The sequence below is a fragment of the Cyclopterus lumpus genome, chromosome 23 (assembly GCF_009769545.1).
Source record: "Cyclopterus lumpus isolate fCycLum1 chromosome 23, fCycLum1.pri, whole genome shotgun sequence".
Taxonomy (NCBI): Eukaryota; Metazoa; Chordata; class Actinopteri; order Perciformes; family Cyclopteridae; genus Cyclopterus; species Cyclopterus lumpus.
In genome coordinates, this window is record NC_046988.1 from 1,860,098 (window position 1) to 1,887,884 (window position 27,787).

General features: G+C 45.1%; 1 protein-coding gene across 2 annotated transcripts in view; it reads right to left on the reverse strand.

The window, feature by feature from the left end:
• Positions 1 to 27,787, reverse strand: part of scube1 (signal peptide, CUB domain, EGF-like 1) — an 89,631-nt gene that overhangs the window by 12,107 nt on the left and 49,737 nt on the right. Inside the window, exons 6-8 of one of the 2 annotated variants that reach the window (XM_034526219.1) lie at positions 26,344 to 26,460; positions 21,814 to 21,903; positions 12,771 to 12,887 (exon numbers count right to left, since the gene is read on the reverse strand). In XM_034526219.1, the coding sequence (XP_034382110.1) occupies positions 12,771 to 12,887; positions 21,814 to 21,903; positions 26,344 to 26,460 (324 nt within the window). The remainder of the gene's footprint in view (positions 1 to 12,770; positions 12,888 to 21,813; positions 21,904 to 26,343; positions 26,461 to 27,787) is intronic. The other variant, XM_034526220.1, reaches the window with a different exon arrangement.

Genomic DNA, 27,787 nt, shown 5'->3' on the forward strand with positions numbered 1-27,787 from the left:
TGATCGACTTTATGTTTCAAGAAAAAAAGAAGAAAAGAAAGTAATGAAATTATTGGGAAGCAAAAGGTTTCGGTAAAGCACTTGTTCTGCATGTGGGCCTCTAAAGAGGTGATACCAGTTAGTTGTCCTCCTTTCAGACTGATCCATACCTAACTTGTAGTTATCAGAAAATGTCTTGCACCCTAAACTGGCAAGTGGTTCAACAAACTCAGTGAAAACCACTCTAGAACTGCCAGCAGTTTGGTTTGAAGAATTAGATTTAAATAATGATCAAATGCTGTTTGAGATGATAATACGGACAATGGCGTTCAGTGCCAAATGCAAACCTGCTGCCAGATCTGGCGAACCCGGTTCACGGTGCCCTCAGATCAACCCAAAGTGCTTTGTCCCATAAATAAATGTTGCTGTCTTCTTATCTGTCTTTTATAGAAAGTGTTCCCTGTGCAGATAAGATTATTATTTTGTTTGATAATTATTACTTTGTTTCTCGAGGAGAGATGAAGCTGGAAAGATTTCCAATGTGTAGAGGGTGAGGTTGAGGAGGATGAGGGAAGGAACATGAGCAAAGGAGGAGCGAGAGGGGACAATAGTCTGTCAGATTACACAGGCTAAACCCTTTTTGATTGGTGCTCTAAGTGATGAAAACTGAGGGATTAACACCTAAACCCTTGAGCTAGGGAATAAAGCCAGCTAGACACCACAGACAGAGGAGGAATAGAGAGGGGGGGAGTTGGAGTAGGGAGGTAGAGGAGACAAGATAGAGAAGAAGAGGGAGGGAGAGAAACACAAGGAACTAGAATTGCCTCCGCTGTCCAGTCAAATTGTTCTGGTGTACGAGAAAGAGAGTCACATTAAATAAAGCTGATTCTGATACAACACAAAGTTGTAGCAATGACAGTAAACACTGCTTTGAATATGGATGTTGTCACACAGAAGTTACAAACTCTAAGACTTGGATCCTTTACACACATCTTCACAGAAGGTCGAGACAGTCACCAAAGATGAGTGAGTCAATTGTGAAATATGGTCACAATCTCCCAATCGGTTCCAGAGTTATGGCAGTCAATAGTGGTCTGACAAATCCTGCAGAGTTTTATGATGTCACAGTGAAGTTGACCTTTGACCTTTTGGAAATAAAGTGTCCAAGTGGATGTTTGTGCCAGTTGTAATGAAATTCCTGAGATATCATGTTCATGAGAATGGGATGATCACCTATGTCGACCAAAGTCAAATCAGTTATTTCTTGAGTCCAAGTGAACATTTTTGACAAGATTGAAGAAATCATTTTCAGGGATTTAAAAGATATAGAGCTTTAATTCTCTGCCCAAAATCGATTAGGTGTGATCCGACCACCGGGTTTAGGCCGGGCTGTATATTGCCCCAAGTTTCCCCATATTCCAATTGCAACTTCCATTTAATTAACAAGGATACATATCCACTGTAGTTGTGGTTGCTTTGTGATTAATCATATTGTAATCTAATTTGATTATCCGTTCACTGGCCCCTTTTCTGTTTGATGAGCAGGACTGCTTTGGGCTATTATCAACAAGGTGATGAGAGGACAGAGAGGTCCAGTCAACACACACCCTCAGACTCTGGCCTCCTGGCCTGATCCTCTCACTCTCTATCACCAGGGAGCTTCTGCTGAATGAACTCTTCATCTAAATATGGAGCCGAGACCGGAATCCACAACAAGCTGGCTGCTCGCCGCGGTAAACATGTAGTAAACTGTGTGTCCCACAGTGCCATGTCAGCGGCCTTTTAGAGGGATAGTCGCTCCATCTGGCTCGGCTGAAACAGATATTCCCATGGCTGGTGGGAAGGAAATGAGGCTCTGGGTTTTTTTTTAAGGAGAGTGGGACAGGTAAGTGTGTTCAAGTACACTTAAGTGTCCGTCTAACGTCCCGAAATGTGATGTCATATCTCGACTGCCAGTCTATAACCTCCTCTTGACTTAGTGCTTTTCTTCCGATCAGACTCTCTGCCCATGCTCTGGTGTCTCACGTCTAACCTGCAGCACCGTCTGCCAAAGGATTCCAATCAGTCATGGTCATCTTCTTGATCTTTTCTTTGACACGCTGACAGTACCTGGTAGGTCTGATCTCTATCTGTGAGACAGCAGGAGGGATGGCTTTTGTTCTCCCTTCAGGTTACACACTCTGCACAATGATTAACTCTAAGACTTCTTTTTAAGACAAGGACATTTTAACTTGATCTTTTCCTCCATTTTGTGATTTTTGAAAGAATCAGATGAGAAGAAATCCCACAGAAACCACAAGAACAGCTTCAGGAGTTGAAGAAATCTGGATTCTCGAATCAGACATGTTGGCAAGTAAGCACGTCCACAACATTCCCCCTTTGCCCACTACATCGCCGCTCTAATGCCAATGTAGAAACAGTGGATACCAACCCCGGTCTACCAATGCAGACAGAAACAGCTTCGTAATTATTCTGGAGGCCACAAACACTGGCAAAGCGGCCACAGCTATCCACACTTAATGGCCACTCTGGGGATGGCTGAGTCTCATAACGGGGTCTATAATTACCTTTAATGGAGCTTAAATAAGCTTTGAGCTTAAATAAATACATTAAGCCTCCGCACATCTTGAAATGATAATGTTCAGTGAGTGGAGAGAGAGCACGGGTGAAGGGAGAATGAAGGGTGGCCCTCATGTGTGTGGCAGTACTGAAGATGTCAGTTGTCCCTCTCAACAGCTTTCATCAATGTTTACCACTGAAACCATCGAAGTTTGTCACATTAACATGCTAGTATTGGCTTATCAGCACAATATTCATCAGATGTTTTTGTCCAAAGCGAAGTACGAATAAGGTACAATCCAAGTTAGATCAAGGAGATGCCTTTAAGAATAATGCCTCAACAGTCAGTCAAGACCAATCCATACCTTCCGCGCCCGCTTTAGGGTCCAGTTGGTGGCTTTAGGGTCCAGTTGGTGGCTTTAGGGTCCAGTTGGTGGCTTTAGCACCTCTAGTTGGTTTGCCAAGAGGAGGCGGAAGAAGAAGAAGATCACATAGTGGATACTTGTTTTGAAGAGAAGTTGTGCGAGGAGATCCACAGGAAAGCATACTTAAATAATTTGATCTTAAAGAAATACAATGGCGTTGAACTTCTGGCACACAATGTCTTGGTGCAATACTGCAAATAAGTGCAATGGAGCGTGGATCGGGGAAATGAGCTGGAAGGCCAGCTGTTGAGACTTTGAGCGGAAGTAAAATCTTTGAGTGGTTGTTGGTGGCAGATGAAAAGTCAGAGGAAGTCAGAGGAAGTCAGAGGGATTCAACCTCTCAAATGAATGACATGGGAATCCATCTCAAAGTCGTTGAGAGATTTGAGTCCGTATCAAAGTGGATTAAACTGCAGACAGACTGAAAGACGTCCATCGAGCCAAGTCACGACCATGGCTACAAATGTAGAAATGCTACAACGCCTTTCTCTGTATAAGAGCATGAATATAATCTGTGTATATGTACATATGAATGGGCAGCTTGATGTCATCATGCACAAACATCTGGGGTGCCAGAAGCCATCTGGCCTGAGGCGTTTGGTAATGAGGACGCTCCTAATGAACTAATTAGTGCTGCACATGGACTGAGGGGTGAAAAGGAAGCTTGAATTGTCTCTGCTTTCCAACAGTCACACAAAAGAGTACAAAGCATGCACACACGTACACGTGGTGGTGATGTTATGTCTCTGACTTGTCATTCGTCACTTTCACAAGACAAGGATGCACACACACACACACACACACACACACACACACACACACACACACAGGAAGTCTCCTGGGGATCCATTTCTGACATTTACTCCTGATGATCAATATGCCTTGGATCAATACTTTCCCCCTTTGCCATGGGCCGTTTGCCTCCCTGGACATCACACATGCATGTGCAGGTTTCAGACGGACAATTGTGGTGCTTTTTACAGCCTTTTTAAAGCTGGATTTAAGAGAAATGTAACGACCAAAATAAGAAATAGAAACACTGGGAAAGCGCTCTATTTCCAATTGAACATAGCTAATGAAAAGTTGTAAGATTATAAATGGAAAGTAAAAAAAAAAAAAACCTTACTCTGAAATGATTTAAGAACATGTTTTGAAACCTGTTAAAGGCCATTCCATGAAAACATAACTGCATATTGTATTAACCCTGTTCTATATGTAGACCTGTATTGCTGTTATTTTATTTAATATGAAATACAATAAAAATGTGAAATGAAAACTAGAGACCATCTTACGATGGGATCGCACCAGCCAGGAGAGTTGTCCATTCAAGTTTTTGGCAAATTTTAACAGAATTTACAGAAAATCTGCACAAAAAAACAAATAAACTGATGCAGATTTCCATCCACTACTGTGCAATTGTGAGTTGTACGCATCGACATAAACAGTTGTTGGTGCTAATAATCCAAGTTGGGTGCCATTACACAATTGCAGAAGAAGAGGGCACAATAAAATTACGTAATAAAAAGGCAAACGTGAAACAAGCAAAAAAACATGCAAAATGTGTGGGAAATATAACATTTCTGTGACATTAAAGTTACGCGCTTCACTGCACTTTGTCCCATTTTCTTTTTATGAATACACAAACGTTCCTACCTCGGCCAAGGGTAAAAGCTTTTTGCAATATTCCAGCACATGTAAAAAAGGTGGACGTAAATGCACTTATGAGTCTTGGCTGTGAAGTTCAACGGTCATACTATGAAATAAAGTTCAATGTTTTGTAATGCTTTGTCCTCGTAGTTAACTGATGACAAGCTGAAGCAATGCTTTCCGTCGGGAGCACAGTTGAGATGAAGATCTTCGTGGTAGACCGCTCTATGTACGCCAGTGCACACCACAGACTGAAAACAATATGGACGTCATCTCCATGACGTCACCCATAGGTTTCTGAAGTCTGCAGTGGCCCTTTAAGGAACTGCAGTTCCCACCTGGCATGATAATACGTGTCAGTGACCACTTGGGATGGGATCTTACTTCCTCGCAAATAAACATGTCCATCATTTCCATTTGTCTTGTCGTTTTTAACCTGCAGGAGGCAGCAATGCGCTTCCTGTGCCCAGGCCGCCGGAAATTAAAAGAAGAAGAAATCTCAACAGTACACACTGTGTGTATTCCTGGGCGTGTTCCAGGGAACATAAATTGCCAAAGATGTTTGACGCACTCGTGATGTATCTCTGTGGCCTATTTTCAGACCTTGTGGACCAATAGCTTACGCCATCTGATTAAAGTGAATGAGTGCCTTCTTCTGAATAGAGGTCATCTGAGTAGGCGGTCCTCCATGTGGACCAGGACTCATCCATGTACACACTGCTAAAAGAATGTGGCCATGTGCGCGGCCCAGACCACCACCTGTGATCGGATCACCCGAGACTCATGTTGATGCCAGGTGTGAACAAGGCCAAAGTCATTGGGCTAAAAAGTTTGCGGTATTGATTGGAAATAAATTGAGCCTGTGTTGGTTATAAAACATATTCACTTTTTAAAGCAATATCTCAGTAATCCAAACGACAGGCCTCCTACACTACGAGAACTTGAAGAGAATCTCTGGTAGTGGAACGGTGACTTTGAGGTGATTCATTTTTCTTCAAGGGTAGATGTTTGGGATGTGAACTCTTCACACACACCGCTCTGGCTGAGGAGGAGGCTGAGGGCCAAATGAGAAGGCTCGCTAACATCCCCCTGGGCCAAATTAAACAAGTCCTCCACCCCCCAGCCTGCTCCTCTCTAAGCCTCGGGGGGTGTGAGAAGTCCAGTGTTTGGAATGAGAAACCCGACTCCAGAAGGGACCATGATGCCGCTGCCGGGATCAGCTGCCTGATAAAGACCCCCCGGCCCCGGCTGTCCTGATTGATCAGCGCTGAAGCCTAAACCGGCCGCCACCAATAAGGGTGGAGTGACTAACCCTAACTCCTCACCTCTGACCCCTGCACTCTACAGGTCAAGCCCAGGGTCAGGCTGTTATGTAAGAGTCTGGTTACCTTGTTCCTAAGAGAAAGGCTGAGACGGAACAAACCGACCAGGGATACAACTCTTGCATTGTCATGTGCTACTCATAACTCCAGGGTACAAGCTGCACACACTGGAGAGTTTTGCCAAATATAGTTTCACCAAATATTTGCATTAAAAAAGCAATTAAACGGAATACATTTGCAGAAACCCGAACCTCTACAAATAAATAAGGACCGAGGACAGGGGATCTAGGTTTCCTAAGGAGCGCTGGTCTTCTTTGCTGGGTCATGCCGGAAGAGAGGACGGACATCAGGCCGGGGGGTAGCGTGTATTTATTCAGGTATTAAACGACCTCAGCTCTTGATTCAGTTTAATAACAAACACTCTGCGGGGGCATGTGGTCCAAGGGAAACTCAGTTTTACACAACAATAAAACAGCCAGCGATCTGGGCCCAGGCTGCAGTCATGTAAGGTGATGGAGGCCGCAGCTTTATGACTTGATTAGTGCCCAGTGTGGGCGCTAATCTGTGACTCCTCACTGGGGCAACAGAAACCCCCAGGAACCTCAAGGAGAACATGTACCAACACACATAAGCCTCATCACAACATACGTGTTGATTGTAAGAGCATACATATACATAATAAAACCAGGCGGCAACCTTCGGGTCTGAAAAGTGAAGCCAATGTGAAACTTGCATTCTCTCCTGACCACCAGGGGGTGATCCTCTGGTTGTATAGAAGTCTATGCTTCATGTGTTAAACCTGCATTCTCTCTACTGACCATCAGGGGGCGACTCCTCTGGTTGTATAGAAGTCTATGCTTCATGTGTTAAAGCTGCATTCTCTCTCCTGACCACCAGGGGGTGACTCCTCTGGTTGTATAGAAGTCTATGTTTCATGTATTAAAGCTGCATTCTCTCTCCTGACCACCAGGGGGCGACTCCTCTGGTTGTATAGAAGTCTATATAAATGACTCTACTTCTCTTGATTTATTCCCTCAGTAAACATTGTAAACATGAGTTTATGGTCTCAATCTCTAGTTTCAAGTCTTCTTAAATACAGCGTGATGGTCATTTAGTAAATTATGGTCATTTAGAGTCAAACAGACCATAAAGCAGGGGATGCTTTAGGGCGGGGCCACAAGGTGATTGACAGGATCGACACTCCTCAACAGTCCAACACATCCACTGTTTGCAAAAAGCCAAGATGGCGACAAACGTTTCACGACAACTACGTCCAACTACATCCAGTCTATGATTAAAACCAATGTAATGTACAACAGCTAATATCTCTAAAATGGTCCAGGCCATGTCCCCTATGTATACACCACCAAATGTCATATTTCCATCATGTTTTCTACATTGTTTTCCAGTAATAAGAAGGGATTGGAGCGCTGTGTCCTCTTGATGTGCCCTCTTCTTTTGCTATGGTTCAATACTGCAATTTTGGAGAATTGATAGCAACTTGTTCTTATCTGGGAGGGAAAACTGACCACTGCAACAAATGGCATGTTTAGACCCATAAAGTGTTAATGATGTCCCTTTGTTAGAAGGCTATTAGCTTCCAGGCGGATGTGATCGAGTCCCTGTCTTAGTCTGATGTGTGTGTGCGCGTGCGTCTTTCCAGGTAGAGGAGGAATGCAGGCCAGTGGGGACGTGTCTCAGGTGGCAATACACACTGCACATACATATGCATACATCACAGTGGGCCGACCACACGCACACACATCCAGCCTGCAATGAGCTCGTAAGTGCACAAAAACATAGACTGACACGCGACCTCAATGTGTGTTAATTAACCCACAGAAACAGCCCCCCCCCCCTCCACACACACACACACACACACACACACACACACACACACTAACTCATCCTTCCTCCAGCGTGCACCTTCTAATCAAACATCTGGAAAAGGTTCAAAAAAAGAAAAGAATCTTCCTCCGCTCTCGCTCTCTTGTCCCAGTTGTCGGCACGAGAGCCCCGTGATGACCCGCCTCCTCGGGTTGGCCTGTCTGTCATCGCGAGAGGCTGAACCGACTCGTCTGTCAGCGCAGATAAAAGGCCATTTATCGGACTGGTGGGTTTTAAACATGCCCTACATAGTTTATATTGAAATGATCATGATAGACAGGCACGACGGGGCACTTCCCCTGGCTTTAGAGCGAGAGAGAGAGAGAGCTGTCTATCTCTACCAAGCAATTCAGTGGCACATTAAAACGAGACCACCTCACAGTGTGGCACTTATCTTGCCGCTAACTACTATGTTTGGTAAACTACTAAATGCCAGCAATTATACTCCTTTCTGCGCACTACGATACACTGCTCACCCGACTGTGCCACCGGAGTGGACACGCACACGTGCACGCGCACACATGCACACACACACACACACACACACACACACAGCAGGAGATATTGATTTGCCACTGCAACCTCTCTGAGCTGTTACCAAGGTTACAGGAAGCCCCCTGTCACACTGAAACATTTAGGAAATGCTCTTCAGGCCTCGTGAATGAATAAAGCACAGTCACCGTACAGCAAGAGTTTGAATGCACTGGCAGCTTCCTTTCAGGTCCAAAGACATCTAGTTTAAGAATGGGTGACCTGCCTTATGTCAAGTGCATGCTTGGGATAGGCTGCTGTGTCCTGGCAAGGAGCATCTTCAGAAGTGTATAGATGGGGGTTGAGGAAGCTGACCATGTTACTGCAACATCCCATTTCAAGTTAAAGTCCAAACGGGCCTTTTTCCGCTCGTCTTCCACCATCGTTCACTCATTTTCTGTCCGCCAGATTAAAAAAAGAAAATACTTAAATCTGGATAGATGGCCCGAACTACAAAAAAGACTCACTTTCCTCTAGTGGTACCTAGCCATGCAGATAGTATTGCAGATGTCTGCCTCCATTCCAACACAATGAGAGTGAACTGCTAAATAATCTGTGTTCCTATGTAGTGCTGGATAATCCACAGCACAGGCTGTCAAAGGGTGACTTTTGGGTTCACGCTTGACATGAACGTCTCCTTGGTGAAAGTCCTGTGTTCCTTTGACCCATCCATCCAGCTCAACCTTTGATTAGCAACGATTCAGCAAAACGACAAAAGCAAACAAGAACCGTCAAAACGTAATTGACGATTCAGGCTCGTTGTTTGGGAACACCATTTCTGGGCCATCAGGCCGCTCTGAGGGACTATTTGTTCAGTCGAAAAAGTGTTCCAAGAAAAACTGTTCATAGGCTATTGATTACTCAGAGTAATGGCGACATTGGTTTTGGAAAGACAAATTGCGGTTAAAAGGATTTTCAGTTGTTTTTTTGCTATGAGGCCAAAAAACATCATTCCATTCACCTACAGGGACAGATATCTCAAAACCTGGAATAATAACACCAAACATTTACCGTTACAGGGAGGACAGACAATGTATCAATGGTCATTTGGGCAAACCTTTAAAGTGAATGCCAAACAAAAGCAAACGTTCAGGCCGTCCAGCCTTGAAGTGTACATTCTCCCTCAGCTCCAGAATGTGTGTTTTACTCTAGTAATCTCAAAAGATTCACTGTTTCAAAGCTCCCCTCAGAGACCTGCTGTCTCTGGACATTCATGTCCTCCCACATCCTACGAGTCCTGCACATCGTGGTCTGGGTCTAGCTGAGGTACAAACAGCAGCATCGTGCACACCCAGCGTGTGTGTAAGGAGAAGTGTGTGTCTTCCTGCCTGGCCGGTGCCCGGGTGATAGATACTGATCGATGTGCGCCGCCTGCTCTGTGTCTCTCAGCTCCCCTCAGCACTGATCCCCGCTCTGGGATTTATGAAGCCCGGGGGGCTGATCCACAGCCAAATTATGTGGGCGGGGCACAGCTGGACTGCACTCCTATCCATCTTCTCCTCTCAACTCCCGAACACAAGAGGGGGAAACTTTTCATTTTTCCACCACTGTAAATGCCGGGTCCTGGCAGGACCACAAATCAACGCGGGGAGACAGAGTGGAAGTGTTCGTACTAGCTGCTGGGCTTGAACTTGACATCAGAGCAGTGGACGAGATGTTCTCCCAGCATGCAACTGCAGTGTTACATGTCAGTCAGCAGATGATACTGCTGGAGGGGCTTCTCGAGCCTCATGAACGGGGCTCTTCGTGTACAATGTGTTCTGTCCCCTCATGAAAAGCACCATCAAGTGCCCCAAAACAAGTCAGGTGACGGTACGTCAATGAGTCAACAAAGCATCACTCTGTAAAGGTATAATGTGTAAAAAGTCTTAATACTGGACCTGTGCTATATATGTTGTTGAGTTGTTGTTTTGAGATCCAGAGAAATCTACATTTCAATCAAGGTAATGGTGCATTTCATTTGGTCTCCTGTCAGTACCGTCATATCCTTTTTCTGCAGTGTCAGCATTGTGGTTGTCTGCCAGGAGCTGCCATAAATGTACCCTTTATCCAGTTTCTAGACCCTTTTTTTACATTCAACTTTATAGGTCTTGCTGTTTTTTTAACTGTGTATTTGAACAGGATGATGGATTTTAGTCATCGGAAGTTATCGCGGCTCGTAGCCAATCTGGGACGTCCTGCGTCTTCCGAATAGCGTCGGAGAAAACACTGATGTCGAACGTCAAACTGCTGTATTCAGTGTTTTTACTGATTTAGAGGAGACCTCTGTGGTAAAAAACCTTCAGAGCCATGAATACAGAGAATTCTAACGGGGAGAAAGTGACTGCAGTGACAACAATAACTCCCATGATCCCATGTTGTACACCAAACTCTATCTTTTGTTATTGTTTTAATTGAGAGACCCCTAGCAGCAGATAATGACATCAGGGGAGACCGTCAATCATATCCTGTTTCCAACTGACAGTCAACGTCGGTTGCTTTTAACCCCAAACAGCAACGGTTATTAGTTTTATTGTAACCATGAGGATGAAGCTCCTCTGAGCTAAACCATGACCATAACCTAAACTTAACGGACCTATACTTTTCCAAACCTTACCCAACCGAATAATTACATTGTAATGATGTTGTTTTCTGAAGTACAAAGAATAGTATGTTCATCTAATGGCAGCTTTTTAAAAGGGTAGTTATGATAATTATGTTGCATTCTTGTGTTCAGTGTGTCAAGTTAGGAACTGACTGATGTGTCCTGCATGTCCTGTAGTTGGGTACATGTGCAGTCTGCAGCTGGATGGTGCTGTCTGTGTGAGTATGTCTTGGGTGGAGGGGGGAGGGGAGGGGAGGGGGAGAGAGAGAGAGAGAGAGAGACAGAGACAGACAGTGGGCAGCGTGGGCCTCACTGTTCAAACATCTCAAAGTTTGCCGACGTGTCTCCTGCCTGCCAGGGCTGAGGCGGCTCCGGCTCCAGGATTTCACACACCTACATGTCACATTCTCGAGAGCCAGAGGCTCAGTCCGCAAACACACACACACACACACACACACACACACACACACACACACACACTACTATACAATTTAAAAGAGCCAGCTCACATCGCACGATGCTCGCGGAATTCCGAAGCGCGAAAGATTCATGCCGGTGTCACATGACCATATCACATGACCATATTGGTACCCTTCTCACAACAGGTAGTTTTAGTTTTGGTTACCGTAATGAAGCAAACGTGTCTTTTTCCTGGTTCTAGCTGTTCTATTATTTATCATTACACACTTAGTCATTATATCCATATTACCGTTGATGTCATTGTGTAAATATTTTGTGAAAGCACCAAAAGTTAACCCTACAAAATCGGCGCTATATCGATATCGAGGTATTCAGTGAAAAATATTGTTTGATTTTCTCCATATCGGCCAGACTTCTTACTTCTTATATATATATATATATATATATATATATATGTATGTGTGTGAACCCACAGGTCAGCCTCATTCAGTGGGGCTGTTGGTTTACACTAGACACTAGAATCATATGTTGGGGATGCTTAGGCCCACGCTGGAGCAGCCTTCTCCTCGGACCACTGTCATTGACATCAGTGGCAGGCTGGCGGAGCAGGGGAAATGCTTGGAGGAAATGTCAACAACAACAAGCGGCGACAGTAGCAGCGACCGGAGCTCAGTGCGGTTGGACGTGAAGCGGATGGCTCTGGATCACTCAGATACCAGTCATAGCAGGTGGATCTGCATACACAGAGTGCTTAGTGACGCGTACCTACGAACTCCACTGCATAGCTGGTTGAGGTTAGACATTGACATTGAATGGTTAGGATCAGGATAGCTCATTGGTCAGGGTATAGGACCTGAACTAATCAGGGTACTGGTACTGCAAGAGCATGAACGCCAGGCCAATGCTAGTGCTTGAATGCAATGCAGGTCGTGCCAAAAGCCAGCCCAGTACAAGGTCATTAAATAATCACGAAATCTATTGGTTTTCTCTACAAGACACAAATTATCCTTTTTTTTTCCTGTGTCGGTGAGCACAAAAAACACGGCAATGGAAAGTCAGCTAGGATTGTTTTCAATGGTGGACACAGTGACGTAGAGTATCGACAAAGACCACTTAGTGTGGGCGTGGTGGGAGGTGGATGGGTCCAATCAAGACAGGACTTTCAACCGCGAGTGTCCTCAAGTGTTCGTGACGGTTTTGTTGCCCAAACCTAAACGTAGCTTTGAGCTCTGCTCTTTGTCTTGCCGAGCGACACCGAGAGCTTGCGTGCTCGTACGCGTTCGTGCATGTTCCCCCGCGTTCGTGCATGTTCCCCCGCGTTCGTGCATGTTCCCCCGCGTTCGTGCATGTTCCCCCGCGTTCGTGCATGTTCCCCCGCATTTGTGCATGTTCCCCCGCGTTCGTGCGTCTACTGACCTTTGCAGGTTTTGCCATCGGGCTGCAGAGTGAATCCCACGGGGCAGCTGCAGCGCACCCCTGTGGCCGTGTCTTTACACGTCCTGTCGCAGCCGCCGTTGTTCACGGCGCAGGTCTCTGCAGGGGGGCGGGACAGAGATGGAGAGAGGAGAAGGGGGTGTTAACATTAGACCCCCGCTTGTCGGAAGCAGCATGAAAAAGAAACGGGAGGGTGGTGTGGGTTGAGACAAAGCTTCATGCGGTTGAAAAATACACAACAATAGGATGTCATTTTATTCTCATGATTTCTCATGTAGCTTTGTCAACACAGGAAATTACATCACAAAACTTTTTTTACATAGAGACTAATACAGTGTTCATAAACACAGAAAGTCAGAATCAAGATGTGTTTATCATTACAAGAACACAAAAACACATGACACTCTGCTGAAAAGGGTGGTGAAGAAGTCTTTGGCTCAAAGGTTGGTCCTGTGTCCAAATAAAAAGGAAGGGTTAATGTAAGTAGACAGAAAAAATCAAAAATGGAGTTATTTCATTCAACAACACCAGGCAAGGTTGAGGAGCTCTTTAGACTTTGTGTTTTAATTTTTTAGATATCACAATAGTCCGACAACCTCATACATCTTGTCTGTGTGGGTTTCCAAATAACAAGGAAGGGTTAATGTAAGTAGACAGAAAAAAATCAAAGTTAGTGCAAGGGCATTTGCTGTAAGTCTAGAACACACTCGGCACAATGCACACAGTTAATAAATATGTTACTACAGAAAATGTTTTCTTGTGCGTGGCGCAGATAGAAGGTTTGCTGGGACTTGTGAATATGGCCCGAGCTGATCCCAAAACAAACACCAGCTCATGGTAACTCTAGCTCACCTGCCCAGCCGCAAAGCTCAGCACACACTTTCTCGATGGGGCCCGAGAAGTGCTGAGCGGGCTGAAATATGACGTTGACTCGTGTTTGTTGAAAGGGATTCAATAAGACTACACCTAATAAGGATGTTTCACTGGGTAGCTGTTCGTCTTTTGGTGGGTCGGACAAGAGGAAGTCCTCAATTTGAATACCAACATCAAAATTAAGTTCTACATTTTCTACAAGGTTGACACTTGGAATTCAGAGGCTTTTCCTGGACCACAGCAACAAGTACATCGTGGATGTCCCCCTCCTTTTTGGCAGCTCTTCCCCATTTAATTAAAACGCCAGGAGATTGTGTGCCAAAGAGAAGTGAAGAGGGAAATAGGAAAAGCCCTTTCAGGCTGGCAAACACATCCACGTCCAGAGGTCAAGGCATTAGCATAATGGCCTTTCAGAGCGCACAAACTGCATCGGAGCCAAGATGGCGGTGGCATTCTATGGAGAAACAGGAAGGTGTTTGTGGATTTGTTGATGTTTCTTCGCTCCAAACAACATCAATCTCACGGTTTCTTCCCTTAATCTCTGCTCTCTGGACGGCATTTGTTCCTTATCCGTCAAAGCTCTGTGTTCAACATTTGCAATCCTTTTCATGTCTGGTTCTCTCCGGCGGAGGAGGAGAAGCTTCGGAAGCTATTTCCAAAACTCTGTCTAGAACGGAGAAGTGTTTTAGAATGAGGCAGGAGACCCCTGTGTGAGAATGCGTAGTGTTACGTTAATGCGAGGTTAAGGTATGCCTGCCTGCACAGGTGTATACAGTCCAGTGATACATTGTGTGTGTGTGTAAAGCTCCATGTGCATGTGAGAGGACTTAATGTGTGCAGAGGTGGTGTATATGGGTCGGAGTGATTTATACTGAGTAGAGTTGGCCCTATCATTAGTTGAGGCCGGGTAAGCCCCCCCCTTCTCTCTACAGGCCACGCCCCCGCCCGGCCCTGGGGCCAGACCGAGCAAGGGAACACAGACACACCACCGGGTCTGATTGATGTGCTGGACGAGCCCCTCGTAACCCCCTCAGCCCCCTCTCCAAGCCTCTACACCTTCCATCTAACCCTGCATATTTCTATCCTAGCCTGGTTTGTGTGTGTGCGTGTGTGTGCGTGTGTGTGCGTGCGTGTGCGTGCGTGTGCGTGCGTGTGTAGCCGCACATTTTTCTGGAGGGAACTATCATTAAGAATCACCAATGATGGATTCTGATCACATAGTTTTGGCTGGTTAGTATATCGATAATCATTCTTTGGTGTTTATTTGTTTTAAAGGAGAGGATCAAATCAGTCGAGATGTGTGGAGTCAATTGTGGCAAAGATTAAAGGAATAGTTCAACATTGTGAACGATAACAGCATCTCTAAAGTTCACAAATGGACACCATTTCAGAGACTTCGTTGGTTAACTAGCAACCGTAAAACTTTATTTTAATGTGACATATGTACATGAAATTTGATTAGTTGTGGAGCAACGAGGGATAAACTTATTGGTTAGTGTTTCGCTGATGGACACTTTGACATGCGGAGAGGATCAAACCGTCAACCTAGGGAATAAAGGACGACTCGCTCTACCCACAATGCACTGCCACACTAAGGGACCTCGCTCCCTACCAGGAAGCAGTATAGTCACTGCACATGGCCAATACATCTTCTGTAAAGCTACAATTTGTCATTTCTACACTTTTGTACGAATAAAATAAGCAAAATATAATGAAAGATCACAAATAAACTTCAACACACAAAACAACCTAAATTTGAATGGCATAGTTAGCAAACTGACGAATCAAACGGATCTGATCTGAAACAACCAAACCTTTTATTGTAGTTTTTCACCAATGAAAATCTTCCACACTTTACATGTTATAGTTTTTAGACAATTAAAAAGCAAATCTAATGCTAGTAGGCTGGTTTTGTTACCTATTAAGAGACTCAGACTAGCTGGTTCCAGTCTTTATGCTAAGCTGGCTGTAACTTCATATTTACAGACGTGACTGGTATCGATAATCTCATCTAGAGTGAAATGGAAGTTAAAGCGTCATTATCTTCTTTACTGTGTGTATCCCCCAATTAAATGGACATTTTTAGTGGCTATCAAATCCATTGCATTTGATAGGACTGCTAAAAAGTGGGCGGGCTTAGAATGAAGTGCGATACGGAGCTGCAGAGGACTGTGGCTCCACACACACCTCCCTTGTTGCTAAAAGGCTGAAATTGGTTTGATATTAGCTAAAGTAGTGTAGAACATTAAGGTGGAATAATTGGCAGCAATGAAATACAATATTAATGTTTCAATCCGTGTATAATCACCTACAACTAGGAATAGTACTGTTTTTGTCAGCCATCTTGTACCGAGAGGCTGTTGTGTTTCATGTTACCTGAAGGTAGCAGCCCGCTGTTAGATCAGGAAAGAACGGGATATTATACTAGTGCTTTTTAATGTTTTAATGTCATTTATTATCACACTGCAGTGAGCACACACACACAAACAAACACACACGCACACAAATAAACACACACACACATACACAAACAAACAAACAAACACACACAAACAAACACATAAAAACACAAATAGACACAAACACAAACAAACACCCACATAAACACACAAATAGACACAAACAAACACACACACACACACAGACAAACACACACACACAAACACTCATAGACACAAACAAACACCCACACATAAACAAACACACACACTCATAGACACAAACAAACCCACAAACACATAAACAAACAGAGTAGAGAAGAGTGGAGAATTAAAAAATATATGAGCACAAACACACACACACACACATAGACATAAACAAACACACGCACACACATAGACACACACACACACACAAACAAACACACACACACACATAGACACACACACACACACAAACAAACACACGCACACACATAGACACACACACACACACAAACAAACACATGCACGCACACACACACAAACAAACACACGCACGCACACACAGACACAAACAAACACCCACACACACACAGACACAAACAAACACCCACACACACAGACACAAACAAACAATGATGAAGATGATTTGATTTTGTGAAAAGAAAATTGCTTATATTTCTAAGTAAAAGGACCAGGGATGTCTAAAACTAATACTTTGAAACAGATCATGACGTAACGACTATTTCCAGACTGTATCACGTCAGCAGGATCACACAGTCGGCAACTCTGTGGTTAACTTGTGAATTGTGATCAGTGAAGAACCCAAACAAAACATTTCATTTAACATGCGTTGATGAGAAAGACCACTCATCGGGGGCTTTGACTCTCGATGAAATCAATATGAAAAAAGGAAGGGGCGACATTTCCGGGTAGGGGAGGTATGAAACATGAAAGGAACTGAACACAACTCTCCTCCTGCAGACTGAACAAGGGTGGCGACTCCATCTGTGGGGATTACAATGTGTCAGCGATGGGCAGAGGAATGAGAGGAAGACAGCAAGTATACACATGTCCGTCACACGGGGAAACGCTGACCACTCTTTCCGTGAGAGGAGGACACATGTTCTATTGATTAAAGCTGCCGAGCTTGAGAGAAAGCGATGTGCGCTACGTTTACTAAAGCGTCGTGCCAAGTAACAGCAACTGCTGCAGTGAGAGGGCCACGATCACCTGTCGGTCCTCAACGAGATCCCCCCCTTTGTCCCGTGATGGGCAACTAAATCAGCTGTCAGTCAGCATAGCTCTGGCCTGTAAACACGCTGTATGGACACACCCATCCAGAGGTTTTAGAATCCAGGGCCACAAAAACTGTACCACCACTGAGTCTCTTTTTTGACACTTTGCTCACATGCATCTGCACCTGGCAAGGGAACACAGACACACCACCGGGTCTGATTGATGTGCTGGACGAGCCCCTCGTAACCCCCTCAGCCCCCTCTCCAAGCCTCTACACCTTCCATCTAACCCTGCATATTTCTATCCTAGCCTGGTTTGTGTGTGTGCGTGTGTGTGCGTGTGTGTGCGTGCGTGTGCGTGTTGTTACCTGAAGGTAGCAGCCCGCTGTTAGATCAGGAAAGAACGGGATATTATACTAGTGCTTTTTAATGTTTTAATGTCATTTATTATCACACTGCAGTGAGCACACACACACAAACAAACACACACGCACACAAATAAACACACACACACATACACAAACAAACAAACAAACACACACAAACAAACACATAAAAACACAAATAGACACAAACACAAACAAACACCCACATAAACACACAAATAGACACAAACAAACACACACACACACAGACAAACACACACACACAAACACTCATAGACACAAACAAACACCCACACATAAACAAACACACACACTCATAGACACAAACAAACCCACAAACACATAAACAAACAGAGTAGAGAAGAGTGGAGAATTAAAAAATATATGAGCACAAACACACACACACACACATAGACATAAACAAACACACGCACACACATAGACACACACACACACACAAACAAACACACACACACACATAGACACACACACACACACAAACAAACACACGCACACACATAGACACACACACACACACAAACAAACACATGCACGCACACACACACAAACAAACACACGCACGCACACACAGACACAAACAAACACCCACACACACACAGACACAAACAAACACCCACACACACAGACACAAACAAACAATGATGAAGATGATTTGATTTTGTGAAAAGAAAATTGCTTATATTTCTAAGTAAAAGGACCAGGGATGTCTAAAACTAATACTTTGAAACAGATCATGACGTAACGACTATTTCCAGACTGTATCACGTCAGCAGGATCACACAGTCGGCAACTCTGTGGTTAACTTGTGAATTGTGATCAGTGAAGAACCCAAACAAAACATTTCATTTAACATGCGTTGATGAGAAAGACCACTCATCGGGGGCTTTGACTCTCGATGAAATCAATATGAAAAAAGGAAGGGGCGACATTTCCGGGTAGGGGAGGTATGAAACATGAAAGGAACTGAACACAACTCTCCTCCTGCAGACTGAACAAGGGTGGCGACTCCATCTGTGGGGATTACAATGTGTCAGCGATGGGCAGAGGAATGAGAGGAAGACAGCAAGTATACACATGTCCGTCACACGGGGAAACGCTGACCACTCTTTCCGTGAGAGGAGGACACATGTTCTATTGATTAAAGCTGCCGAGCTTGAGAGAAAGCGATGTGCGCTACGTTTACTAAAGCGTCGTGCCAAGTAACAGCAACTGCTGCAGTGAGAGGGCCACGATCACCTGTCGGTCCTCAACGAGATCCCCCCCTTTGTCCCGTGATGGGCAACTAAATCAGCTGTCAGTCAGCATAGCTCTGGCCTGTAAACACGCTGTATGGACACACCCATCCAGAGGTTTTAGAATCCAGGGCCACAAAAACTGTACCACCACTGAGTCTCTTTTTTGACACTTTGCTCACATGCATCTGCACCTGGCTCCTGATTGTCCTGTCTCCATCATGAATTGCCTCTGGGTTGCTTTTCATCAAGTCGCCCACACTCCCTCCTCTCCCCTCCTCCCCCAAAGTGTCACCCCCCCACTCTCTGGATCTTGTCCTTGTGTGAGCAGCACCTTTTACGCGAGAGCTTCGATGGCCGTGTGTCAGAGGAGGCAGACAAACTGATGGCCGTGTCAAATCGAAAACGCTCCTGCAGGTCAGGCTGTGCCTCCACGCTCTCAGCATCAACACGTAGGCGTTTGTTCATGCATACGGGCATTATGGAGGCACATCAGGACTCAAACGTTTCATTAAAATCCAGACAGTAACTATCCAAATACGACATCATTACGGGTATCATCTTGTCCGGGAGTTCCAAATTCAACCTGACATTGTGTTCGTGAGGACATGGTGGCTCTAAAAGTCCACTACTAATTACTATTGTTTGGACTGTATGGACTTTTATATTTACTCATCCCCTCAGCACGCTACCATGCAAGCAATCAAGGGTTCAGGTTCTGGCCAGAGGACACTTTAAGGTGAGCCTGGAGGATGGACATCTCTGGATGGCATAGTATCCTCAGACCCTTTGTAAAATCTTAGACCATGTCGACGTTTGAAAAAAGTGGTGCTGCCGTGGCTCGTTGCGGAGGGATTGATTTGAAAGGAAAAACCTCCAAACAGGAACTAAAAAAATCTCTGCTGTGCGTTTGTTGTAATGTAATCCAATGAGGTGTCCATGACCTACAGTAGGGCAGCCCTGGCACACTACAGGATACAGGCGACATGCTGGTAGAACAGGAGTGAGGAGAAATCAAATACTCAGTTAAAAGGTCATAGAGGGAGAAGAGAGAAGGACAGGTAGATACGTTAGAATCAAATTCGTCACTCTTCCTCCACACTGGCCAGAACCTGCTGAAGTGAAATGTGTATATAAGAACGGAACGTGGTTTAATAGACTACAGACTGCAGCACATCGGTTTGGAGTACCGGGGCATCGGGAGGGCTTTCCAATGTACCACTGTCTGAGGAAATAAAAGAAAGGTTCAATTTAAAACATCAGAGGACAAAAGTTTGATCAAAAGACCCATTCGGTTTTGTCTGATTGATCAGGTCGTAGGATAAACATGAATTAATATATGGAAAGATGGGTTGAAGATCTGAAAGCAAGAAATGGCCGGGTGCACGCCCCCAGAACCAATCAGGCCTGATCAATCTTTTTGAACTAGAACTAAAACAAACTTCTTAGCCACAGGGTTCCCGACAGAAAGATTGCTCAGCCCGATGATAAGTGTGTTTTGACACACTGATGGCGGCATAAGGCAGTTTGATAGCTTCTGTGATCACATGATCGCTGAGTTTAGAATTAAAAAAAGCTATGACACTGATTCCATGGGGCGTATCGGTTCCTGTCAGTTACGCTAGCTAGCCAAGGTTGCAAAAACAGGGTTTTCCTACCGTGCATTCATATTTTACAAACAGATGTCACTGGAGAGCTTTCCCACCATTATATCACAACCCGGTCCTACTCCCAACTCGTCAAATACCGATGGTAAGTGTCCTTTGGCTTCTGATACCGATGTACCGCACTTTTAACTCACGCAAATGTAAACCTACCGGCAACTTTGTAGTATAAAGATCAAGATAGTCAACACAGGTAGGGTAGGAGGGGAGAAGGAGGGGAGTAGGATGAGTCAGAAACACAGAACCTTTGGCCCAAAGCCCAGCATTCGTGTCCTAAGTCTTTAGTCACGTGAGTCTTTCAGCACTCAATCGTTACGGAGACGTGAATTACGTGACTGAAAACTGACTAAACTGATGCTAGTGGTAGCTAGAGCGTCATAGTTTAAAGTGTAGGGCCACTGATTAAGCGTCGGTATTTGACGAGATGGGAGTGAGAAAGCTTATTATATGGATGTTTCCAACAGAGCCAGCCCACTGTAACTGTAGTTGTGAAAACCATCTTTACGATATCAATATATTAAACAAATCTTAAAGAAACCTTGAGCCACCCATTAGTATTCATAGCGGGAAGAGAACACCCAAAGACCAACAGATTGGATCAGGTTTGACTAGTGTTTCCTAAAGTGTGGTCCAAGGATGCCCAGGGCTTTTGACGATTTGACTACACCTTCAATCATCCCACCAAAAGACCAGACATTGATGTCATTTTAAAAGATCTGTCTCATACGATCAAAGTTTTGGGATCCTATCAAAAGAATAACTAGTAGAGAGGACAGGCCTTTCATGGGGCAAGTTGGGGCCGCAACGTTTTCAGGGGTTTTGCTTTGGTGCAAATGTCTCCGATTTTTGCAACATGGGTAATCAATAGTGAGGGAAAGTAAAGTGCAACTGGAAAAGTAAATGTTAGTCATTGAGAAACCTTAGAGCCATCCAGAGATTTGGAAGGTAGAATTAGGGAGGATCGGTTTAAAGGAAAACAGTGACCTCCTTTATTCCGTTTTCATCACTTTAGATACAGTTGCAACAAAACTGACTGTGGGAAACACAGTGGGCATCAAAGGTTTAAAAAAAAAAAAAAAAGAACAAAATAAAGACAGAGAGAAAAGGACGAGGAAGGACGGAGAGGAGTGGAGTCGGGGATACAAGCACAAGCGCCATGGCAACACATAGAAAGAGGAAGAAAAGAGTTACCCATAAGTAGCCGCCGTTTCACCCGCTTGTCCACATCAGCTACTGACGTGGAATTGAACTCAGAGCTCTCAATTGCAGCCTCATCTTTCTCTAAAACACAAGTGACAAGGGGACAAACAGTGAGCAGCAGGTTAATGAGAAGCCCAAATGACCAGACCTTCAGCCCCTCTTGGCGTTTGAGCAAAACAAAAAAAACAAAGCCAAGAAGCAAAGAAGCGATGAAGAAGCGCCAAAATCCCTGTTAGCGTGTTAATACCCAAACAAATGATAAATCCCCCAGAGCAAACAGAAGAACAAAACAAAACAAAATAAATGAAATGATCAGTATCAGTGTGTAGCTTACAAAATGAAGCGGTAGGTAGGCAGGTAGGTAGGTAGGGAGGGACGGAGGGGAGGAGGTTCAGGGCTGACACATGAAGAAAGGTGTGGGGTTTGGGGTGAATGTTAAGGGGGATTTGAACTCTGATGTTGACGGTGCTGTTGTCGCCGATGGAGTGTCTGTCTTCCATATCAAACAGACACACTTTTCAGCAATGATTCCCTTGCGTTAGGATGGAGGAAGAAGACGAGAAAGAGAGGGAGGGGAGGATACGTGTCCAACATTTCTTAGACAAGCTGCCTTGAATGTGGGAACAGAGACAGAAGCAAAGGAAAAGGGGGGGCGGGGGGGTGACGACAGAAAAGAGGAGAAAGGGTGGTGCCGGGGAGGAGGACGAAGGGCAGAGCGATGACGAGATGATGGAGAGGGAATGATGAACGGAGGAGGGAGTAAGTGAGAGAAAGATAGAGAGAGCAAGGGAAAGAAGGATGAGGAAAGGCAGGATCAGTCCCATCATGGCCCGCAATGGGGGAGGTATTTGAGGAAAAGAGGGGTGCACACACTGAGGAATGGGGTTTGACGGGGTAGTGTAGGGAGAGCATGCAGAGATCAAAAACAACAAAACAGCAGGAGGAGGTAGTCTGGGCAGCGCTGGTTGCCTGTTTGTCTATGGAACACATCACAACTGGCTTTGACAGTCAACGCTGGAAAAACCATGTTCCCAAAGCTGGTCAGCGGAGGTGCTGCTGGTGGGGTGGAGGGTGAGGGGAGGGGGTAAGGGTGGCCTTGGCGAAGAAGGAAGGACCGCTGTTGAGATGGCATGCATGTAGTGCGGCGTAGGGATGGTGGATTTTAGCGATGGCGGGGAGGGACATAGCCTTTCACTGGGACCTGAGTCATTAGGGCTTGAATGAGCATCTCTCTGTGAATGGACACCACTTGCCGCTATAGGACTGGGCTTTGATGTATACACACGGTCCTGTGGGTGTTGGGGGAGGGGGGTCGTTACAGGGGTAATTAATGTCCCAATCCCCAGGCCTGGCCCACTACGGTTTTCGCTCTCTCCTCTTAGGCGCTTGATGGACAAAGTGGAGGACTCTCTGAAGTACCCTCCAGCAATGAATGGAGGCTTTCTGGTGCTCAGCTAACGGGTGAAATGTGGCTGTGTGAATGCGTGTGTGTGTGTGTGTGTGTGTGTGTGTGTGTGTGTGTGTGTGTGTGTGTGTGTGTGTGTGTGTGTGTGTGTGTGTGTGTGGTGTGTGTGTGTTGAATCGAGAGCTTGTGCATTCCAGTCTGCATGCTTTTGAGCGTTTTCTTGAGTGTGTGAAAAAATTGAGATAAAACGTGTATTTGTGTGTGTGTGGGGGGGGGGGTCAGTGTTTCAGAGAGCCGGACCTACACGGGACGACGAGGAAGGGGGGGAAGAGTTAAATCACTCTACTACTACAGCTGAGAGGAGAATGGGGGAAAAAACAATGCAGGAGGACCAGGGTCACGAAAGACAACAACAACAATAAAAAATGTAGTGCAATTCAAAGGGGAAAATGAAAAAGGGAAACCATACAAATGCACCGCAGGCTCTCCCATGCAGCTGGACAAGCAGACAGACAGACAGACAGACAGATGCTGATTAGTGGAAGAGGCAGTGGCAGACAGTTGGACGATGTGGCACACGTCAGTGGACACATGCAGGGTACAAGTCCTGCCTCTCTGTTAAGGTGTACGGTGCAAGAAAGCGGGCTGATGGGATGGGGATGAGGCATGGAGGTCGATTTGTAGTTTGGGGGTTTTCAACGAGTCGCTCGCTCTTTCTTTTTGAAGGGATTTGTGAGGAGGTGGAGGATGAGGAGGTAGAGAGAGGTGGAGGAGGAAGTTAGGTTTTGTTTTCTTTGGGAGCTTTGACTAAGATCAGGCTGCAATTGAGATGTCCGTTTTTTACCACATGTGGGTGCCCCCCCCCCCCCAATCCCACCCAGAGACACTCTGTCCTCTTGTGCACTGAGGATAAATCCTTTAAATCCACCCATTTGGTTTTAACACGGATGCTCAGACAAGACAGGCAATCAGGTACTATCACCAGAAAGCAGCAGGAGGAGAAGGAGGGAGGAGAAAGGAGGAGCAGACGGACAGCGCTACACAGAAAGGGTAGAAGGGAGGGTGGTGGGAAAGGGGGGGTTCAAGGTAGGTCCATAGAGCAGTTGGGACACCCAGACCAGAGATACTGAGGTCCTTTCTCTTGTCAAAGTATGGAGACAGAGAGAGAGAGAGAGGGAGAGAGAGAGAGAGAGAGAGAGAGACAAGACATTGGGAAAAGAGAGAGGGCACTCTTGTTCTGCTTCCTCTTTGCAGCTTTTACTTGACGGTGTTTCATTTCTTCAAAGCAGCTGGAAACAAAACAGGGTTATTGGCACTCAAAACCGCAATTTGCTCCAGTGGTGAGGGCAAGAGACAGACAAACAGAGAGAGAGAGAGAGAGAGAGAGAGAGAGAGAGAGAGAGAGAGAGAGAGAGAGAGAGAGAGAGAGAGAGAGAGAGAGAGAGAGAGGGAGAGGTGTTTCCAGTGTTCGGACACAGCAGGAAGGACAGCACATCAACATGACATCAGAAGATAATTGTGTGTCCGTGTGTGTGTTACCAACAGCTGTGTCCTTGTACTGAGACGTTTCTCAGTTGACAGTCAGGAAGGAGACAAACTGTACGTGTCTTCTGGGTGTGCAGGAGGTTATGACCTCGCCATGTTAAATGTCCCAAAGTGTTACATCGTTCTCTTTGGTTTAAACCACATGGAAAAGTTTGACTTTTAAATTTGGTACATGAAGGTTTTAGCTTCCCAATTACAAATGAGCCACAACTCGTAAACTAAAATCACATGGACTCCCAAACTGAAGAGCAGCTACCTCGAAATTCAAAGGATATACGTCTACTTAGAGAGTTAAAGTGTAGGCCCACTTCTTTAATATCTTAAAGGTTATATTGTTGCGCTAGCGTTTTAAACAAACCATGTGTTATGTGTTAAAACATGCTTACTACTGCTCTTACCTGAGTCCAGAACGGATTAATGTATACCTTCAAATGGATCATTCCAACACAAAGGGAACAAACAGAAACACAACATTGTGTTTAACCAACAACGTCTGACTTCCACGTATCGACACTTGGTCAATGGCCCACTTTTAAATGTGCTCGGTACCTCTTTGGCATACTTGTTTAGCATACCGGGCAGAGTTAAGTATGCAACATGAATTAAGTATGCTACTTTGGCTACTTGACTTGTAGCCAAGTGTGTTTGTTACGTAATTTAAGATAAGTAAGTTAATAGCGTCATGTAGCCTATGTGATGCAACTAGATGACGCAACTACATTACATAAGTATGTTACACAACTAAAATAAGTAATTGTTGAGTTTTGGTTCCACTCGGGATACAAACATTAGTCTTCTTGGGGCCATTCCTGTGTTTATTTGGCCAATCCATCCATCCAGACCTCCTGCCTACCCAGACCTTGTCTCTCTTTATAGTAACCCAAGGGTAGAATGGAGCGTTGAGGTGAAGAGGAAGAGGAAACTGAACCGTAAGGTGAAGAGAAAGCTGAGCCATTCGGCAAAGCTCTCAATTGACCAGTTACCGCCATCTATGTTCCGACCCTCACCGATGGTCATGAGCTGTGGGTAGTGACCGAAAGAATGAGATAAAAGTGGTTTGTGTCTCTGATCGAGATGCCTCCTGGACGTACGTCTCCCTTTTGAGGTTTTCCAGGCACGTCCAACAGATAAGAGGCCCCGGGGTAGACCAAGAACACGCTGGAGAGATTACATATCTCGTCTGGGCTGGGAGCGCCTCAGGGTTCCCAAGAGGAGCTGGAAAGCGTTGCTCCTTAGCCTGCTGCCCCCTGCAACCAGGCCCCAAATGAGCGGAAGCTAATGGATGGATGGATGGATTGATGTATAATTTCCTTTTGTCGGAAATACTCAGGCCACTAGAAGCATGTCCAAAACTGGCCCTAGAGGACTAAGTGTAGCTTTCCTGTTTGAAACGTAGGGCCAATGACCAAAAAGCCGTTGGGTGACAAGTCGGGAGTCAGAACCTGCTGGTTTAACAGCCAGAATGTTCAATGTGTCAAAATGTGTGTGTGTGTGTGTGTGTGTGTGTGTGTGTGTGTGTGTGTGTGTGTGTGTGTGTGTGTGTGTGTGTGTGTGTCTTGGCTGTCACTCACCGACGCAGGTCTTGCTGTCTGAGTGCAGGGCGTACTTCTGGTGGCAGCCACACACCGGACCTGTGTCTGTGTCGTCACATGTGTGCTGGCAGCCGCCATTTCCATAGTTACACGTCACTGGAGATGACACACACACACATTTATGGGGATCTTCTGGGTAAAAAGAAAATCAGCCAACACACTAACAAGTTCTCTAATCCGACAAAATACATTGTTGGTCCGTGTCCTCCAGAACAACATAAACAATAAAAACCCTTTCTTTCTTTCTTTAATTTCAATCATTTAATTTAAATGTTATACAAGTTACATATTACCTCAAACTACACAACATAAAACAAACAAAAAATAATACAAATAATTTAAAAGAAATTAGATAACAGCATAACGACCAACTATACGAATAATCAGACAAAGACAGAAAACATACGAGAAAACAGAGTGAAATCATGTTCTTAAAAAGGTTCCTGAATTCCTGGACTTATTTGAGGTCAAAAGAGGTAAAGTGAAATCACTTCTTAAGAAAGAAAAACAATTAGAAAGAATGTGAGAAACACGATGGGTCAGAATCGATGTGGAAGAGTGAGAAAGAGCCTCTGAGCCCTTATCCCCTACAGAAAGCAGGTTTTAACATGGCACTAAGTATTTAATGGGCCACAAACTCCTGAGAAGGAGTACCCGTAATGAACAGAATACCAACAATGTGAGACGTTTGTGATTCGTCCCACAGTTTGTAGCCTCCTACTTTGCCTAATCTCCACAATTCTTGGGGTAAAAAAGGGAACGAAAGTGCTAATACACTCGGTGAACTCTTCAGGAGCTTTTTCTAAACTTGAGAAAGGAAAGAGCGTTCGTGATGATTTGAGAAAGGATAAGGAGGAGAGTGAAGGAGAGAGAGGAGTCAGAAAATAGAGTGGACAAAAAGAGAGGAGAAGGGAGAAAATGTGTGTGTGTGTGTGTGTGTGTGTGTGTGTGTGTGTGCGTGTGTGTGCGTGTGCGTGTGTAGACATAATTAGATTTTCTTTCATCACTAGTTTACCACCGCTCTGTGCGCCATGCTCAACAGGCCGGCACACCACTGGGTCCCTCGCCACTAATGAAATGTTACCGCAGCGGGTGATGTATTAGAGACTTTCAGATGCTTTCACAATCTTGACACTCGCAGCGTCTTGGAGGAGAACAAGATGTGTTGCCAAACAATGTGTAACTAAAAGCGAATTCCCCCCCCACACACCAAAAAAACAGCAGCCCTAAATTCCATGGCTGCAGGCACTCGGCGTGAAGAGTGAGAAACAGGGATGGAGCCGCGAGGGGGGAGTTAGAGATGTGAATTCTCTCCACTGAATCCTTCAGCACCTTCAGCTTGGCCTGAAACGCTTTGCTGATTTGGGTATTAAATGTCCACCGTCATATTTTACCGCTGAAGGCTTCCTGGAATTTGTCCATC